This window comes from Seriola lalandi, unplaced genomic scaffold, assembly GCF_002814215.2.
Source record: "Seriola lalandi dorsalis isolate HSWRI2012SDOR001 ecotype SW California unplaced genomic scaffold, Sedor1 jcf7180002054795, whole genome shotgun sequence".
In the NCBI taxonomy this organism is placed as follows: domain Eukaryota; kingdom Metazoa; phylum Chordata; class Actinopteri; order Carangiformes; family Carangidae; genus Seriola; species Seriola lalandi.
Window position 1 is genome coordinate 696,665 of NW_019525348.1, and position 18,998 is coordinate 715,662.

The 18,998-nt window shown below is 42.7% G+C and overlaps 3 protein-coding genes across 3 annotated transcripts in view; 1 reads left to right on the forward strand and 2 right to left on the reverse strand.

Annotated features, from left to right (window-relative positions):
• The window catches only part of LOC111669398 (zinc finger protein SNAI3-like), a 9,032-nt gene extending 7,719 nt beyond the window's left edge, over positions 1 to 1,313 (reverse strand). Inside the window, exon 1 of the mRNA XM_023425680.2 lies at positions 1,215 to 1,313. Within this exon, the coding sequence (XP_023281448.1) occupies positions 1,215 to 1,293 (79 nt within the window). The 5' untranslated portion in view covers positions 1,294 to 1,313. The remainder of the gene's footprint in view (positions 1 to 1,214) is intronic.
• A 3,076-nt stretch (positions 1,314 to 4,389) lies between these two features.
• On the reverse strand, positions 4,390 to 11,411 carry cyp17a1 (cytochrome P450, family 17, subfamily A, polypeptide 1). Its single transcript, XM_023425843.2, has 8 exons — positions 11,076 to 11,411; positions 10,836 to 10,974; positions 8,865 to 9,100; positions 7,854 to 7,940; positions 7,239 to 7,457; positions 5,949 to 6,118; positions 5,716 to 5,819; positions 4,390 to 5,039 (listed from the first exon to the last, which is right to left on the reverse strand). Exons 1-8 carry the CDS (start codon positions 11,391 to 11,393, stop codon positions 4,759 to 4,761), a joined length of 1,554 nt encoding a protein of 517 aa, XP_023281611.1. The 5' UTR covers positions 11,394 to 11,411; the 3' UTR covers positions 4,390 to 4,758.
• Positions 11,412 to 12,786: 1,375 nt separating this feature from the next.
• Positions 12,787 to 14,658, forward strand: borcs7 (BLOC-1 related complex subunit 7). Its single transcript, XM_023425845.2, has 5 exons — positions 12,787 to 12,941; positions 13,508 to 13,570; positions 14,043 to 14,086; positions 14,219 to 14,239; positions 14,364 to 14,658. Exons 1-5 carry the CDS (start codon positions 12,810 to 12,812, stop codon positions 14,413 to 14,415), a joined length of 312 nt encoding a protein of 103 aa, XP_023281613.1. The 5' UTR covers positions 12,787 to 12,809; the 3' UTR covers positions 14,416 to 14,658.
• Positions 14,659 to 18,998: the final 4,340 nt, after the last annotated feature.

Consider the following 18,998-nt stretch of genomic DNA (forward strand, 5'->3'; position numbering starts at 1 on the left):
GGGTGGCGGCGGCTCAAGCTTGCTTTAAAGGTTGTATTGGAACAAATACAAAGGTTGAAGGAGGGATTTGTTGGTAGGAGCCTGGAAGGCCGCTACATAGGCTCTTGAGGCTGCTTAATGGGGCCCTCATGGTCTCTTGAGGACCCGGGGACAATGCTATAACTCTTTCAGGATGGATTTTGCACCTGCTAAACACAAAACTACATTTTTGTTTGTGGGCAGACAAATCTATCATTTCCCTTCATACAGAATTACTTTCATTATATAATTAAAGCAAACGACAAAAACGAAGAGAGGAAATTCTGTGCTGGTTTTATGGGTGAATATGTGACTGTTCCAAAGTCTAAAGTGGACGTCTTTCATCACCATGAAATCATCATCTGTGAGACACAGAACACCTAGGACAGCAAACGTGCTGCTCTTCATAAGATCTATATTAGGATAAAACATTATTTTTAACATTATGATTAAAAAAGAGGGGAAACACTGAAATACTCTGTTCTAGACATGTTAAATAAAAGATTTTAAGTAGTAAAATTTACTTCGATATCAAAATAAATGGATCATTCAGAGGCTTGGAGTTCAGTTACTGATGGATTCATTAGTGAACAGTATCTGTATGTAGCAGGGGTAATGTATTGTTTTGTACATACAACAGCAATGTGTCATTTTCTATGTTAGCTAATGTAACTGTGGGTTAATGACGCTGACGTCAGCTTCAGTAAAGGGGAAAGTTAAGGGAAATTTAAGGGAAACTTGCTGAGCGACCAGTCCTCCGTTTATCGCAACTCATAGACCACTGTTAGGAACATGTGTCAAACACTTCAGGTACAACTGGAACTGTCTGACCCCTTAATTCTGTTTGTGAAAATGCAAAAAAGGAACATTTAACAGTTTTTTCTGTCTCTAGACACATTAGACCAGGTCCAGATCAAATCCCACTACACTTGTCAGATCTGGACTAGATCATAAAGAGGCTAAAGACTTTTTAAAACACAGTTTCTGATTTGTCAAACCTTTATTCTATTTGTAAAAATGCAAAAAGGTGCGTTTTCTTTTTGATGTGAACTCTTCTAAAAACAGCAAATCTAAAGCTGTGAAACAACTTTAGGCTATTTGAATATTTCTATTTTCAAATAACAGTCCAAACAGAAGTAGTGAGTGAAGTGTGAATGCCTCCGCTTCACAGAGCTGAGGCCGGTTCACGGTCTTACCCTCAGTCTGGGTCTTCGGTCCTCCATAGTGAGGTTTCCTGCTGCTCTGATGCGTCTTCACGAGGAAAGACCGCGGCATGTTGTCGCCCTCTTCCCGGGAGTCGGCGTGTGTGTGTGTGGGGGGGGGGGACGGTGGTCTACAGCGGCCAGTAAACGGAAGCAACTTTCGGCGGTGGTGTGAGTGTGTGTGACCGATTGAGGCCTCGGGCTCGTGCGGACTGGGAGACTGTCAGGTGTGTTAGCCGGGGGGTCGCGCGGGGGAATTTCCATACACACCAGTGTCGAACCAATTATAATGAAAGGACAAGTGCAGGGGGCGGGCTCTGTGTGTCAATCAGCACACCCCAACAAAACAGGTGTATGAATGGTGACTATAGAGGCACGGAAACACTTCACACTGCTTCACATTGCTGGAGCTGGAGTTTCACACACACACACTGGCAGTTTCCCCTCATGGAACAGAACACACACACACACACACACACACACACACACACACACACACACACACACACACACACACACACACACACACAGCTTTTGTCTTTATAATCTATGAAAACACTTTAGTCTGCACAGACCAGCACAGCAGCTGATGAGCCTGGTCAATCTCTCACCCAAAGACATAACAGACTCAGACGCATCAGAAAGAGACAAAGATATAAAACTACAGCTCAGAGCACCGATCACATGAGAGAATATCAGGAGACATTTGATTTGATTTGACAGATTTGATAAAAGCAGTGACAGGCCTCTGGTTTTCTGATCTGCTGTTAATGCAAACTCAACATCTCCTTTATGTTGTCTTGATAACTTCAACATAATGTACATTTTCACAGAATTAATTCCAGATACTGGTAAATATCAGTCAGTTAAGTTTTCCTATGAGTAAAAGGCTGCAGGTAATGTTCAGGTTGTATGAATGACAGAAGAGCAAAGTAAAAGCAACTGGAATCAGGGCAGCAGAGTCTGCTCCTCTACTGATGGATCAGTGCTGTGTGAATGGACATTGCTGAAAGTACCATGTGAGCTGTTACACAGTGGTGAAAGGTAACACACTGTTCATGATTTAAATGAAGTAGTTCTCAGCCAATTAAGGACCAGTGTGTAGTTTGGGCCCTTTGTGTCAGATGTCTCTGAGTTGTCAGCAGCTCCACCAAAGACATCCCCCGTCTGCTGATGCATGTACTGATATTAGTAACTACCCTTTCTATGACAGCTACACAGTATCTGTCTATATGTATGTATTACCTTTGCTCTATGATCAGGACACTCATCAGCCTGTAGAAGCACATGTTCTCAGAGAGGACGCAGTGAAAATACTGTCAAAGTAAAAGTCCATCACTTCCATCATCACAAAATCAGTCTTTAATTGTGATTTGTTCAGTACTGTTGAAGTTTGTCACTCAAGAATGTAAAGTGAGCACATATGAGGGAATAAAGCAATGTTAATTCTGTTCTTAATTCATTTTTTTCTCTTTCAAAATAACAAAAAGTACAAATGAGAGAACCGTTAAAAAATCAGATCGATAAGCAGTATGGATAAAATACCATTAAAATCTTAATGATACCTAATACCTATCCCTAAACGTAGGAGTGCATCATCTGTAGCAGTTTGCCAGCTCAGAGACTTTCTACATACAGTCAGGTGAGATCGCGCCCTCTTAGCTGCTGTCCCACACTCACATATCTGTAACTTATATTGTGTACAACTGGAAAAACTACAGCAACACACTTTTTGTTTTGAAATCAGTTTTATTTTCAGTTTTTTCAAAAGTTCAATAAATGTGTGGTGTTTCTTAAGTAAGTGTATAATTGTGTTAAACAATCGTGATTTCGATATTGATGGAAATAATCGTGATTAGGATTTTTGCCCGAATCAAGCAGGCCTATCTTACTGTGTTTAAAACTAGCTGCACCTTTTACGTCTTACAGATATTGTATCAGTCTCAAGTTGCAGTTTTCTGAGGAAAGAGGACTGATTGATATTTCTGTTCTTTCTGTTGTTTGACTGCAGTGAATTTCGAATGCAAGACTTTAGCTTGTAATGGAATTTTTTAAATTGTGGCAATGTGAGTACTTCTTCCACCACTACTAAGTACAGCTAATTCCACCCTCCTCAGTGTTTCTACCCAGTCTTTATTAGAAACAAGCCTGTGTTTGTTAATGCTGGATCAACCATTTAAATTGGTCATTTACTTCAACTCACCGGAAGAACCTTTACTTGAGACAAGACTTTTATTTCCTATTCCCCATTTCATCTGTATATTTCATTATATTTCAGTGCCATGTTAAATCTCCTGTTACCACAAACTCACCAAACACTGCCCATGTGATGTCATTACAATTTTTAATGTTATATTATTGGTGAGTAATCATAAGTATTTACATGCATTCAGAATTGAATTCCACACTGACAAAAATAAATAATCTTGACTTCGGTTTTCATTTGCAGAAAACACTGTCACTGCAGAGTTTTTATTAGGGCTATTGGTCAATATGCTTGTAGGAAATATAAATGATTCCTGACCTTAGTCTTAAATTGAAACTGTGAACATTGATGCACAGCTGTGGTTAGAGGTCAGGTGATAACTTAAAGATCTTCACAGCTGATCTTCGGTCAATATGAGCGTCATCAACACACTGACGATGGATCCATTCAAAGTTTCTTGTAACTTTACGAGCAAAAAAACGCATCTAGCTTTCTAAGTACGTTAAGAGATGGACAAATGCGATTTGACGTTACAGGAACTGAAACTATTTAAAAAGGAAAGCAGAACCTGACACTTCACCAACAGGTTTCTTTAAAATAGCTGAATGTGGGCGCCCCGGCGGCTCGCCTGGTGGAGCGCATACTACAGAGGCTCAGTCCTAACTGCAGTGGCCCAGGTTCCAATCCGACCTGTGGCCCTTGATTGCATGTCATCCTCTCTCTCTCTCTCCCTGACTTTCCTGTCTCTCTCTCTCATTACAACTGTCAGAATAAAGGCAAAAAATAACTTAAAAAAAATAGTTGAATCTATGAGTCACTTTCTGTCACCTCCATCTATTGTAGTGATGAGATTCCTCTCCGAGAGCATGTGTATCATATAAGCTTAGCGCGTCCTGATCACAGGGCAAAGGTTATAAATATATTCTAAAAATAGGTACAGATATCCTGCGTGGCTGTCACGGATGGTGGAGTTACTAATGTCAGTATATTATATGTTAATGTGGCTGTTCAGTACAGACACCTGTTAAATGACTCTTTCCTGCAGAATCAATAGATTTAATCTTTGCCTCAAAGATGCTCGCAGATTCATGAATTACAAGTCTGTGGACAGAGACGAGTGTCTCCTAATCTATGAACTATTTGCTGTTGGTTTGTTGGCCCTGGTCTGGCCCTTTTCATGTATTTTATGGCAGCAGATAGAACTAAATACAATGTATTCTCATACATAATGTTGGGAACTGTTGGTTAAGGAATAATAATGTGCAAACATATGTCCAGTTCACCGCTGTGTGCTTGATCTCTGCCTGCCTGTCGAGACCATGGGGAACAGTCTCAACACTCCTGGCACTTGTTCCTCTCCCAGCCCGGTCTGGGCGTAGCGTTCACTTTGTACTTGGCCGGCTGGAGGACCACGCCAAACTTGCCGTCGAGGCTGGGCAGAGTGTGGCCCGGTGGGACTGAGAGGGTGAAGTGCTGTAAGATCCAGGACAGGAAGAGGAAGAGCTCCATCTTGGCCAAGGCCTCGCCCAGACACACCCTGACCCCCACACCAAACGGCAGGTAGCTGGACGACGGGATGACCAGACCCGTGCCGTCACTGTTCAAGAACCGACCTGCAGAGGATGAAGATAAGGATCTGAATCAACACACACAAGATAAAGTATAAACCTCATATGCAGAGTTCAACTGATTTCTCTCATTTGAGAAACACTTAAAATCTGAAATTTTTAAGAAACAAAAATATAGGAACTCTTAGTTCCCCTGTGTAAGGGTCAAGCAACAGTGCTCTAATTTAAAGGTCCATATAGTATACAGGTCTCTGTCCATGTGTTGTTTGATTATAGATCAGGTCTAGGTTCTATATTAATACTGTGAAAGTATCAAAGCCTCAGTCCACAGAGAAATGCACACAGCCTGTATTCAGAAACTGAGCCTTAAAACCAGCCGTCAGGACTTCTGGAACTTTGTGATGTCACAACAAAGCGGTCGCCGCTCTCAGCCATGCCCCAAGCCCCGCCCACCTGGACCCATCATCCAACCTTTCAGGATTTGGTTTCTCTGAGTGGTTGTTCTGTATTTGTTTTTGTGAAACGGTCTTACATGTATAAGACTGATCTATGAGCAACATTAAGACTGACCCAACACCACAGACCAGTCTGAAATCTCTCTGTGAAACCAGCCCGGAATAGCAACTGGCTCAAAAAGCCTATTGGTTCCATAAATGACTCCACACCTCAGTGGATCCTTTTGCAGGAGATAACATGGCACAGTGCTGAAGTTTCCTCTCACCGGGGTCAAAGAGCTCAGGGTTTTTCCATTCCTTCTCGTCGTGGTGCAGAGACCACATGTTGATGATGACTCGAGTCCCTTTCCTCACAGTGAAGTCCCCGATGCTACAGAGCAGCACAGAGACACAGAGGAGCTTATAGGGAGTCATGGGTCAGCCCTGTGTATTCAGCCCAACGTGACTGTTACTGTACTGATCGATTATTTAACGGCTGCACTGTCTCCATCCTGTGTACCTGGTGTCAGTGAGGGCCACATGGGGGATGAGCAGAGGGGCCACAGGGCGGATCCGTAACACCTCCCTGATGGTGGCCTCCAGGTAGGGAAGACTCCCTCTGTCGCTGAGCTGGGGGGACCGCCCTGCCCCCACCTTACTGTCCAGCTCGTCCTGGATACGTTTCTGCACCTAAACACACACACACACACACACACACATACACACACACACACACACATTGCAAAGGTTCATGTTGACAGTTCAGTTATGTGGTATGCACATTAACAATACAGCTATTTAGGGCGCCCTGTATGAAATTCACACTTCATACACACAAACGTCTCTGATATAATCTCCATAGTTTGTATAAGTTTTATACCAGTTAGTTCCATGAGATACAACCACCGCAGACATTTTGTGGGAACATGTCTGAGGATGTAGCATCTGTGATACACCAACAGGTTTGGTCTGAAGTCTGGATACTCTGTACACCATGACTTTGAGTGTGACTGGCTGAGATAGGGTTAGGGTTAACCCTCAGAAAATGTACCGCTCCTTATCATCTCTTAAATCTCTTGTATTATTTACAAAACCAAGACTACTCAGAGCATCACAAAATGACTTTCCCCTTTGATTTTCTATAGAGTCAGAGCAGCATCTAGTGGACTCCAGAGGAACTGGAGCTTCAGGCACTTCAGAACAAGCATCAACCTCTGAGGCTGAAAAATGGAGGCAACATAGAAGTACCAAGTATTGCACTTGTTTGAATGGCTGCTTGAGTCTGGCTCCAACACTGAGTCAGTCCCCATAGACTCCCATGTTAAAATGTCCAACTTTACAGCAGAAATAAACATGTTTACAGCCTGGTACAAAAACAGTTTTGGTCTCTAGAGCTAATTTCCTCCTTCATGACACCTGTTTATATAACTCACCTGTTTACATTTTATTAAGGCTGAAAGTTATGTAGAATTGAGGGCGTGGCCTCTTCGAGTGACAGGTGGGTGAGCGTATGCTTGCCACAAACCGACATGCACCGAAGTCACCTTTATTTACAGTCTATGCTTGAGATTCACTTCTCCATGTTTGTAAAGTCAAAAATGCTAAAAACTGAAAACCTAAATCTGAGCAGCTGAGAACATTTAACCTTCGAGACAGAGTGTGAAGTCTGTGGGTGATGAGACAGAGGAGTACAGCAGAAGTCTGTCACAGGTGTCTATTCAGTCATAAATTGTGGCTGGATCGCTGAATGAAATCATCATAACCCTTTACACCCAAGGTAGACCACCCTGCCTGTCGTGCACCGCCTCACCTGTGGGTGATGAATGAGGTAGATGACGGCCCACTTCAGCACAGTGGTGGTGGTTTCCACTCCGGCTCCGAAGATGTCTCCCACAGTCATGAGGAGGTGGTCTTCGCTGAGCCCTACGGACTCTGCGCTGACCTCTGCTGTGTTGTTGTTCTCGGCGCTGCGCTTGGCTCTCAGCAGAGCGTCCAGCAGGTCTCTCTGCACGTGGTCGCTGTAATCTGCCTGGGGGGGGGGCGCCATGTCAGTGTACGGTTCACACACTCAGACACTCAGATCAACTCTGAAGTGTGTCAGTATGTATCACTATAACGATGATTTGGAGCAAGCACAGGGACAGTAGAGGAACCGTATGTTGAGACAGATTAACTGACTGGATTATGAACCGTGATGGCCGGTGTTGGATGTAAGCTTTATGTCTACATGAGGGAAAAGAATCTTGTACTACAAAGTCATTTGAATTAACAGAACACTGTCTCCAGTTGCCCCGTCGTCACTGATCAATTATAAACCAGTAGTCATTTGCCAGCTGTAGTATGTAAATCCTCGACTCTTGACCATCTCTGCTTCCTTGATTACAGCACAGGACGTTACAGTAGTATCAGGAAGAGGAGAGTGTACCTTATGTTCATCATATTTCTTCTGTAGGAGTTCGTCTCTGGTTGAAACACACTGCTTTAGAAGACGCAGGTCTGCATTGGGAAATATCTGTGACAGACAAATGGACAGACACTGATTAGGTTTTTACTTTACAGACAGTATGATAAGGTATATAATTAGCGTATATGTGGCCTGCTGTATTTTTCTGTAGACATTTTTAAAATGAATATGCTTCCTAATCTTTTCCACCTCATGGCCCACTTGAAAATGTCAAAAATGTTGGTGGTGCTCATCTGAACCCATAACAACATGGAGGCCAAATAAAACGTTTCATTCTAACCATGATGATCAAACATTCAGGACTGAACTGAAAGCAGGGAAACATGCAGGAAGCTCAGTTTGTCTTTTCTGTCTGATGGGGAGAGATCACTTGTCGATTCACCGTCTGTCTCTTTACTCTTCCATTTGAACTCTTCCTGTTGCTCACCGCCAATCCATTCGCTACTCCAGTTTTTGCCATGGATTTCATCTTTTAGTGAACAATCAGACTGACTGTACCGTTTTGCTAATTATTTTACAGCCAATACCTTCGCAGCCCACCAGTGGGCCATGGCTGACAGGTGCTTTTTCAACATGAACAAATAACTAAATTCATTTGGAATCAGTAAAACTGCTGTGAAGAAACAAGACACTTCATTTTACACTGCTGTGCACTCACTAGTCCACAATGACACAATGCCCCTCGCCTGTGGAACTTACTTTGGAAAGAAATCTAAAGACATATGTTTTTAGCTTAGCTTTCACTGAGACCTATTTATTTATCTGTTTATTCTGTCCTTTGTCAATGATTTTACTGCTTCAACCATGTTTTTTGTTCATGTTTCTGTTAAGCACTTTGTATTGCAGTCTTTGCAGGAAAGGTGCTATATAAATAAAGCTTGATTTTGATTTGATTTGATTGTTGTTTAGTGCCTCATTTCCCACATTCACACTGTGCTCTACTAGTTTCCCCTCAGTGTTCCTGTGGTCTACCTGCAACCAGGGGAAGATGTCCACCAGGCTGTCCTTTGCCACAGTGTCCACGATGCCCTGGCTGTAGCTTAGCATGGCCTCAAACTCAGGGTCTCCACGGCGGTAGGAGGAGTTGAAGCAGAGCGCGCAGATGACGTTGGTGACAGCCCGAGTCAGCTCAGGGGACAGATCCAGGGAGAGGCCAGCAGCCGCTGCCTCAGACAGGATGGAGCACAGGGACTGGGCCTCTGCACAGACTGAGCAGGACACAAGAGACAGACCGTCACCACTCTCTGACAAGTTTACAGTATGTCTTGATATTCAGTCATTCTTACTGCGAGTGTCAGATCCTGATATCGCATTCCTCTGAGACACAGAGCTGCATTGTTGCCAAAAAACTATTAAAACACAGCAGTGAACCACACTGTTGCACTGGGTGACGTTAATCCACTGCTGGTAGTCCTCACCAAATGCACTGTTTCCTCATGTTTGGTTGTTGTTTTAGGAAATGCCTGAACTCTCGTTTTCAAAGATTTATGTCTTCAGTAGGAACCAATGAGCTTGGAGCTGAGAGGAGGGTGGTCAGAAAACAGTGAGTGAAACACGTTTGAGACACGGACATTAATGAAAATTAATCACATCACATTCAAAGCATTAAACAACCTCGCTCCAAATTATATCAAGGACTTATTATCGCCTATGTTCCTGCGTCTGCTTAGATCGGTGGAGGGAGCTCTGCTGGTTATTCCTGCAGCCTCCTTCCAATGCTATACACAATGGTAGAAGAAGTACTCAGATCTTTACCTCAAAGAAAAAGACTCCATTACAAGTCAGTGTCCTGTAAATGCCAAGTCAAAGGACAGAAGTCTGTGCAGCAAAATGTACTCAACATCAAAAGTAAGAGTGCACCTGTCAGTGTGATGTTATGTGACTGGATTATTACAGATGCTTTTGACGTTGCAGCTGGTAACAGTAATTTTAATGACTTCATATACTGTTGGGCAGTTTAATGTACAGTATAACAAAGCATCATATTTTATGAACTGATCATTATTTTGTTGTAAAACGAATCTAAAGTAAACTGTAACTGCTGTCAAAGAAATGTTCATGTAAAAAGTTAAATATTTGTCTCTGATACATTGTGGTGTAGAAGTATAAAGTAATAGAAAATAAAAGTACTTAAGTAAAGTACAAGTATCTTCAAATTGTACTTGACAGTACTTGAGTATTTGTACTTAGTTACTTTCCATTACTGGCTATCAAATGGATGTAAGGAGGTGGAGGGACTTTCATGGGTTTTATGGACATCTGCACCATCAACACGTGCTTCACCTAATGAAACACTTTTTGTGGCATGTGAGCTCTGATAAATAAAGAAAACAACATAAGAACAACTCAACTGATATGGATGGAGTTTACACTGGTACAAACTGTCTCCAGGAGATAACCACGTCCTCCTTCTCCGAAATCAAACACTGATAAAAAAAAAAGCTTTCACCGTCATCCGCCTGCTCAGCTTTTAGGTGTCACCAGACTAACTGTCAGACATTCAAGTGAAAGCATTACAACCTTAAACAGTGTTACAGTGATATTCCAGATATGCTCCTCATGTGTTCCCACATTTCAATCTGATCTTTGTGGAGGAATCTCGCTCTTTCTGCTTCACAGCTCCAGGCTCATGTTGGGTTCTTCCTGTCACACTTTCATACTTTGGTTTTTGGAAAGAAATCTTAGAACCTGATCAAATAAAACTAAAACTATCTGCATGGAGAGAGAAGAGAGAACATCTGTTCTGCAATTTGGTTGAACTGACCCTTTATTACCTGATCAGCTGAGAATCTGATTTAGACAGAACTTCCAATATTCATCATAAATAGAGTTTTTAAAGTCTGTTTACCAAAGCAGTCTCAAGTAAGACATGTCAGGGAGCAGCCTAAACAGAATTTACAGTTTGAGGAATGATTTTGGAGGAGTGTAGTGACGTGTACTCACTGATCTTCTCGATGGAGGCTGAGCCCTCTCCAAACATGCACAGAGCTCCGTGGACTATTTTCCTGTGGAACCTCCAAGTCGCACTGTAGTCTCCAAATGCAATGTCTTTCCCATCTCTGGTCAGAATGTCTGTGGTCACCTTCATCACACAGGACAGGGATTGAAAAGGAGAAAACATAAATGACGACTGCTGCTGCTGAGAAGAAGAAGAAGAAGACATTGGAGAAGAGGTATACCCACAGTTCTGGGTCTTCCTGCGAATGTCTTTCCCTTCTTAAGCAGCACTTCTTTGGCGTCTTTGTGCTGGTTGACGATGATGACAGTGTGGGAGCCCATCATCAAAGAGTACGTCTGCCCATACTTCCTCTGCAGTTCTTTGAAAAGCACATGAGGAGGGTGTGGACTTCGCAAACTCAGCAGACTGCCGATCAGGGGTAGTGCTGGGAGGCGGGGGGGCTCCTGGAGGCCACACAGAGAGACTCTGAGCTTTAACTGCTGCACCGCTAACAAGGCCAGAGTCACCACCAAAAACGCACACAGACACAGAAGCCAAGCCATATCTGCAGCAGAGGGCCCAGACAGAGCGGCGTGGTTCAGCAGGAGGCCAAGCATCACAGAGAGGAGCTGTGCAGGACGGTCCTCAGCTGCTGCAGGGAAATGCTTTTATGCTGCTCCTTCAATGCCACGTCCTTGACTCTGATAATGTAAGGCGGTGCTAATTTAAACAAGATAAGACGACACATGATTTATTGAATCCTTGGAACAAAAACATAACAAAACACATCTACATTACACTGTGGATAGTAACTAATTACATTGCTGTGTTGTAGTACAAGTTTGAGCTACTTGTTCTTTACTGGAGTATTCAGTTTTCTGGAACATAACATTTCTACTCCAGCTACATTTAACTGGCAGCAGTGGTTAATGCTTTCTATGAAAATTTCATAGAAAGCACATAATCACTTCAGAAAATATGATACACTGATATAATTTCTTCAGCTACCCAACAGTTGCACAAGAGTAATGCAGACAACATGACATGTTTTGCTGTATTATATAATATTTTACAGTATTACTACTTTTACTTAAAGTGCTGAAGAACTGTTGAATTCAAAAATTTTACTTGTAGTAGAGTATTTGCTACACTGTGGTATTTATGATGGTTCTTGCTGTACAGTTCAGTTAAAGGTCCATATAGTCTAAAGGTGTCTGTCCATGTGTTGTTTGATTATAAAGCAGGTCTAGGTTCTATATAAATACTGTGAAAGTATCAAAGCCTCAGTCCACAGAGAAATGCACACAGCCTGTATTCAGAAACTGAGCCTTAAAACCAGCCGTCGGGACTTCTGTAACTTTGTGATGTAACACTGAAACAGTCACTACCCTCAGCCATGCCCCTGCACAGCCGACCTGGACCCAGCGTCCAACCTTGCAGGATTTGGTTTCTCTAAGTGTAATGGTTTTACTTGAAATCTGCTACATTTTTATCAGGTCAGCTAAGTTCCAGAAAGAAGCCCAAAATAGTAAATGCAGAACAATATTAAGATAGTATGGCGGTAAACCACCAGAGAAGTCTAAATATGGGACCTTTAACTATCATTATTGTTCTGTTGTGTGTCGTTCTTTTGTTCTCTAGAGCGTCACATTATTTGCAAAACTACTGTGTGTAGTTTACATAGACAGAGTTCATTCTTTTAAGTAAAACAGATGATTTATAACACTGTCATCAGTGAGGTGAATCAAACAAATTTATGGACAAGGAACTTTAAACTAACTCTGCCAATTCACAGTTGCTGTTTACATGTTATATGCCTGTGATAATGACATACAACCGAAAGTAGATTCGTTGTTTTTAGTTTTACACAATTATGAATTGTTTTGCAGTGAAACGAAATATTTTAGTGCGAGTTTATCGGACTCGTTGCTGTTTATTTTTGACCCTGCCCGCGCACCGTCGCTAAACCAAAACAGAAAATGGCGTCAGCTGAGTCCCAGCCGCGGTTCGGCCAGTCTGTCAAAGGTTTATTATCCGACAAGGTGGGCTCCTGTAGCGGGGATGTGATCGCGCTGACCCGCCAGGTTCTGAAAGGATCCCGCAGTCAGGAGGTAAAACGACACGAGTGGGTTTTATCACGACAGCTTCCTCACGAGGACAGATACACGGAGAGAACAAACACCAGAGCAGCTGTCTTCAAAATAAAAGCATCGATAACACACTTTGCACAGACTCCAGTGGCGATTTAATTTTGAAAGTGGAGCTTCATGGTTTATTTTGGTTGACTTACAGGCTAACAGGATTCTGTTACTGGACTGTTAATGTAGCTAAACGATTAAACATTTAGTTACGTTATTAAAGTGAAGATGAACGTTAGCGTTGGTGTAATGCAAACCGAACACCAGTGCTGAAGATGGAGTGGCATCTGCCTAACACAAGTGCTTCATAGCTCTCCAGTCAAACTGTTGGTTTCAACTGTTATTCTTTTATTTGTTTGAGGCTTTTCAAGCAAACATCGCGAGATTTCCTGTGCCAGCCTCTCACTGAGAGGGTCTTCATGTGAAGAGCTTTGAGTTTGGAACTGTTTGATAAAACTAAACAAGAAAATCATTCAGTCAGATTGATAATGTAAAAAAATCATTAATTGCAGCCACATTGTTACTAATGTCTCTTTCAGCTTCTTGGTCAAGCAGCAAGAAACATGGTCATCCAGGAGGACGCCATCCTGCACTCTGAGGATGTGAGTATGGAAATGTGCATCAGTGAAGCAGTGAGTCACTATTCAGTGCAGAGGAGGAAGACAACAGTACCACACAAGTTAAATCACCAGGTTTCTAAGGCAAATGGTCTTTTCTAGTCTTATTGTCCACTCGTGCACTATTCACCCAATTACCCACACCACGCTCTTCCCTACACATATAGCACTTTCGTACCATACACACAGTCACACACTGCTGATACACTGGGGGCAGTTTGTGTCAGTATCTTGCTCAAGGACACTTCCGAAAGCAGACTGGCGGAGCTGGGAATCGAACTGCTGACCTTCCTATTTGTAACCCAAACCTGAACAGTTCCACAAAGGTGAAATTATACTCCTCAGTCTCTGCTCACTGAGCGCTTGTGACAGTTCAGGCAAGTAAGTAAGTAAATTGATCCGTCTCTTGTTTGTCTAATCCAGTAGAAATTCAACATCATTATCTTCTGTCTTCCAGAGTCTGAGAAAAATGTCCATAATCACCACGCATTTACAGTACCAGTGAGTATCAGTCAGCTGATTATCACTACACATGTGAAACTCATTGGCTTTTGTTCAAACTGAATATTTACTCTGTCTGTCTGTCTGTCTGTCTGTCTGTCTGTCTGTCTGTCTGTCTGTCCGTCCCCTAAGGCAGGAGGCCATTCAGAAGAAGTAAGTCTAAACACTTCCCTGCTTTAGTGGAAAGAGCTGACAGTACTGTCTCCTCTGTGAGCCATAACACACACACTAATGACGTGCACTGCCTCTCCTGTGTACGCTTGTTTCTGTCCTCCAGTGTGGAGCATTCTAAAAACCTGCAGGACCAGCTGAGGCACCTGCTGAAGTGATGGTGACCCGCCGCCAAACCTCCGGAGGATCCATCCCAACGCTGCCTGAGCAGCACTGAAGCTTCCAGAGGCTTTAATACCATATTTCTGCTTTATAACACGTGGCTGGCTGGTACAGCTGGGACTGGACGAACACGGAGCCTGTGTGCCTGGGTTGCTCTGCAAAGCAGCAGCCATGGAGCATGTGTTCTTTATGTTATGTAAAATGTTTTGATCAGTTGTATTAAATGAATTTATTTAATATTCATCTGTGTCATCTTTGCTTCTCATGATGCCACAAACAGCGTCTCGCTGCATGAGCGGTAAAATGGCACAGAATCAAATACACACCTGTAAGAAATGAGTCAGAGACCTTCATGGAGACTCTGTCTGGCTGTCTCCCAGCTGCATTTAAAGCTTTGATGGTACAAGTAGTTGATATGAAATGATAACCATACTCATGACCTTTCACATCTAGAATATACACACACAAGGATGTGTGAGGAATGAATGAATGTGATTGAGTGAATCCGATGAGAGCCAGAGGCCGGTTGCCTTAAGTTAAGATGTGCCTTAAACTCTGATTTAAGGTTTCCTTAAAATAAAAAACAGTCGCACAAAACACCCTTAAGTCCTCTCCTTAACGTTTACTTAAAACATTCACTTTAGTATTTAAGGTTTTCTTCTTATTAGACTTATACCTAAGGAATAACTTAAAGTCAGTTCAACAGTTTCCAAGGAAAACTTCTTTTTCATAGCTGCAAATGCCTTAACTTTTTTCCTTAACTAAGGAAACCTTTTAAGAGATTCTGTATTACCATAAAGTAACTCCCTCAGCTAAGGATAAACTAAAACTTGAGTGGTATACTTAGGTAGAAAACTTAAGGTGTTTTGTGCAACTGGCCGCAGATTGTTGCAGCCAGATGTTGCTGAAGCTTCTCTGAAGCAGGGAGGCTGGTGGAGGGCTCCCGGTCAGCAGCAGTGAGGACATACTGACAGTGAGGGACAAACAGTACAAATAGTACATTGCACAGACAGAGTCCACAGATCCTGGGGTTCAAGGATGGAGCAGATCCTGGCAGTGAGCGTCACCATCCAGACTACAAACCTGTTTAACCACCTGCTTCAGAACTGCTGGGTGGCCTCAGCTTCCTGGGTCTCCTCAGGTCAGCGTGCTTCTGGTTTGCTTCAGAGTTGCACCAGCTGCTTTGACTCAAATGTACCTACTTTTTTAAGTCTAGTTTAATTTTCATTTTAAATGATGCATCAAAGAGATTGCTGCTAACATTTACCAACATTTACAGTTTCAGTTTTCTGAGTAAATGTCACAGTAAGAACCAAAGTGTGAAACAAGGCCCTTTCTACAGAGCAGCAAGAGCTCTTATTTTGAAATGTTGCATATATCACTGGATTATAATTTTATATGAAGACTAATTGCTCCAATGGCACACTCAGACTCCAATACAGCCGTACAATGACAAGAGTATTTCTACAAGATTTTATTTCTAAAAGTCTCTCATTGGATGCATCATCAGCTCAGACTCATGATAAGGAGCGAAGGGACAAACTTATCAGCAGCCTGGAGGCCAAACAGCTGCTTGACCCTGACAGTGTCCCTGAGGCCGAGCTGCTGAGTCTTGTTACTTAATGCTGCACGTGTTCCACGCCGCTACATGCAGAGTCTGCTGCTGATGAGCGGGGCTGAAGGCTCCGGGGGGTTGTCCTTCGGTGGTGACCAGCGGACTCCATGCATGCCGACACGTACAGGATCATAGAGATGAAAAGCACGCTGATGTTTTCAGAGGGAAGGCAGAGTGTTTCTGAGGGGAACAAGCACAGAGACGAGTCCTTCTTCAACTGCAGTTAGCAGGTCGTTTGTCTCCGTGCTATCATGCATCTCGATCCAGACTGAAAATCCTCTAATAAACAATCGTTCTGTTCTAAGTCACACGACTGATTGACAACTGTTTTCTCAAAGACGTAGAGGAGGGGAAGGCTGGTTGGCTAACACACCTGGATCAAGAGCATTTTAGGAAGAGGTTTAATTACAGCTATTGTAGGGTTGGTAACACTGAACCTCGCATTGCTCCTGATGGTTGGCCATTGGTGTGTAAGAGTGTGTGGGAGTGGATGAATGATAAGCGAACTGTTATGTGCTTTTCTATGAAGGTAGAAAGGTGCTCAGGAAGTAGAGCGGGTCGTGTGAAGCTCGGTGGTTTGATTCCTGTCTCCTCTAGTCCACATGTTGAAGTGAACTTTGGACAAGATACTGAACCCCAAATTTTCCCCAGATGTTACATCAGTGTGTGAGTGTATGTTTGTGGTAGAAAAGCACTGCATGTGTAGAAGAAAGCGCCGAATGAACGTGTGTGTGAATGGGTGAATGTGGCTTGTTGTGTAAAGCACCTTTCATGGTTGATAAGACTAGAAAAGCTCTGTATAAGTTCAGTCCATCTACCATAAATGCAAATGTATGAAAACAGCCTCACTACCTCTGATGTCAGGTGACAGGTCACAGCTGCTGGAATGACTAATAAGAAATTAAGAATTTGAAATCTTTCACTGCTTTTGAACATTTGGAAACATTCAACATTTTTGATACTGTCGACACTACTGAATTGTTTATTTTGTCTATCATGTGTGTAAATGTGTGTTTGTCTGCAGTCAGACCTTTAAACCTTTAAAACTCCAAACAGAGTTCAGCTGACATCTGACCTTTGACCTGTGTCACTGACACGTCTTCTTGTCAGCTGAAGAACTTTGAAGGTATTGTTTTGGTCAGTATTCGCCTTCAGCCTGTATCTCACCCCTCCAGGCACAGAGCTGCCCCCCTCAGGGGGTTTAAGGTCTTATGTGGAGCCAGGTCTTTTTCATCTCCCCTCTTAAACCTTGAGTTTAAATAATGTTCTTTCTCCTCTTATCAGAGCCCAGAGGAAGCCAGGATACAGGTCCAGGGCCAGAGACTGATCAGGCGACACCCCAGAGGTTGACTCACTCATGGCTTCAACACTAAACTTTGTGTTTGGCAAAGAGTCAAACATGTTTCACTTACAGTTTTCTTAGAAGAAACTCTGAAACAGCTGTGTCCTAAGTAAGTTCATACATGCTGATTCTGCCCCTTATCCACTGAGACAGCTTAATGAAAATTGTCCACTACAGACAGGTGACAACTAAAACGAAAACACAGAATAAAGTGTGTTAAGAAACCAGAACAGTTTATGTGCTTCCTTCTAAAACACACTCCCTGACTGGACGATGGCGGTGGATAGCAGAGGAAAATCCATGCATCGCCATATTATTGGCTGCAAACAGAAATTCCAGAGACATGATTTACATCCTGGATGAACACTAAAAGTATCTGCATTTGGCATGGAGAGACACCACAGGAAAGATTTTTGTAGATTTGGGTGATCTGAGCCTTTAAAGCTCCATATTTTCCTCTTCTTCTGTGTTTTATTTGAAGTGTTGATCCGTAAGAAGATATATTTGTGGTTTTAAGAACCAAAAACCATCTCAGTGTAGTTTTACATCTCCTCTCTCAGGCTTCTCTCTGGAGCTCTAAGAACAGGTCAGTGAGCCAATCAGAAGAGAGAAAGTTCTGAGCCTCTCTTCTGATTGGCTGACTGTTTTCTGAGATCCAATAAAAATATAGCAGATTTCAGGTAGACACTCACTCACTCGGAGAAACCAAATCCTGCAAGGTTGGATGGTGGGTCCAGGTGAGATGGCTGAGAGCAGTGACATCACAAAGTTCCAGAAGTCCTGACGGCTGGTTTTAAGGCTCAGTGTCTGAATACAGGCTGTGTGCATTTCTCTGTGGACTGAGGCTTTGATACTTTCACAGTATTAATATAGAACCTAGACCTAATCTATAATCAAACAACACATAGACAGAGACCTTTAGATTATAAGGAACTTTAAATCCACATTCCTTAAGCTCTGAGTCCAAAGTGCTGAACACAAAATAAACACTTCTGAAACACAACAGTTTTATACATCACATCAAAGGAAACAGAAAATGTGCAATCACCACTTGTAATCAAAGGTTCTGTGACACCACTGTACCAGTTTATCACAGCAGTTTCAGCTCCCTCTCATGTGGTGTGTGCAGATGTTTCTGTCTTCATTGCTGAAGTTAGGACAGCTCTCTCATGCACTTTAAATATATAGATTCTTCTGCACCTCACAGTCCCGTCAGTGAGGCGTCTGATCAGCACCAGGTTCATCCTGCAGCAGGACAATGAGCCCAAACACACAGCCAGACACATTAAGACCTTTCTTCAAGCCAAGAAGAACGAGTCCTGCAACATATGGTCTGTTACCCACAGAGCTCTGATCTCAACGTCATGGAGTCCGTCCTGGATTACGTGAAGCAACAGGGACACTGAGACACTAAATCCACAGAAGGAATGAGGCAGGTCCAAGATGCTAGAACAATCTACTGTACCTGCCAAGTGCTTTGGAAAACAGGTGTTGTTTTGGGGGATCAGAGCTAAAAACTATTCATGGTATTATATTTGCAAATATCCTGACTTTACTTTTAGTGCCTAAAATGTTTGCACAGCTCTGTATGAGTATATACTGCATGTGTGTATATCATTATT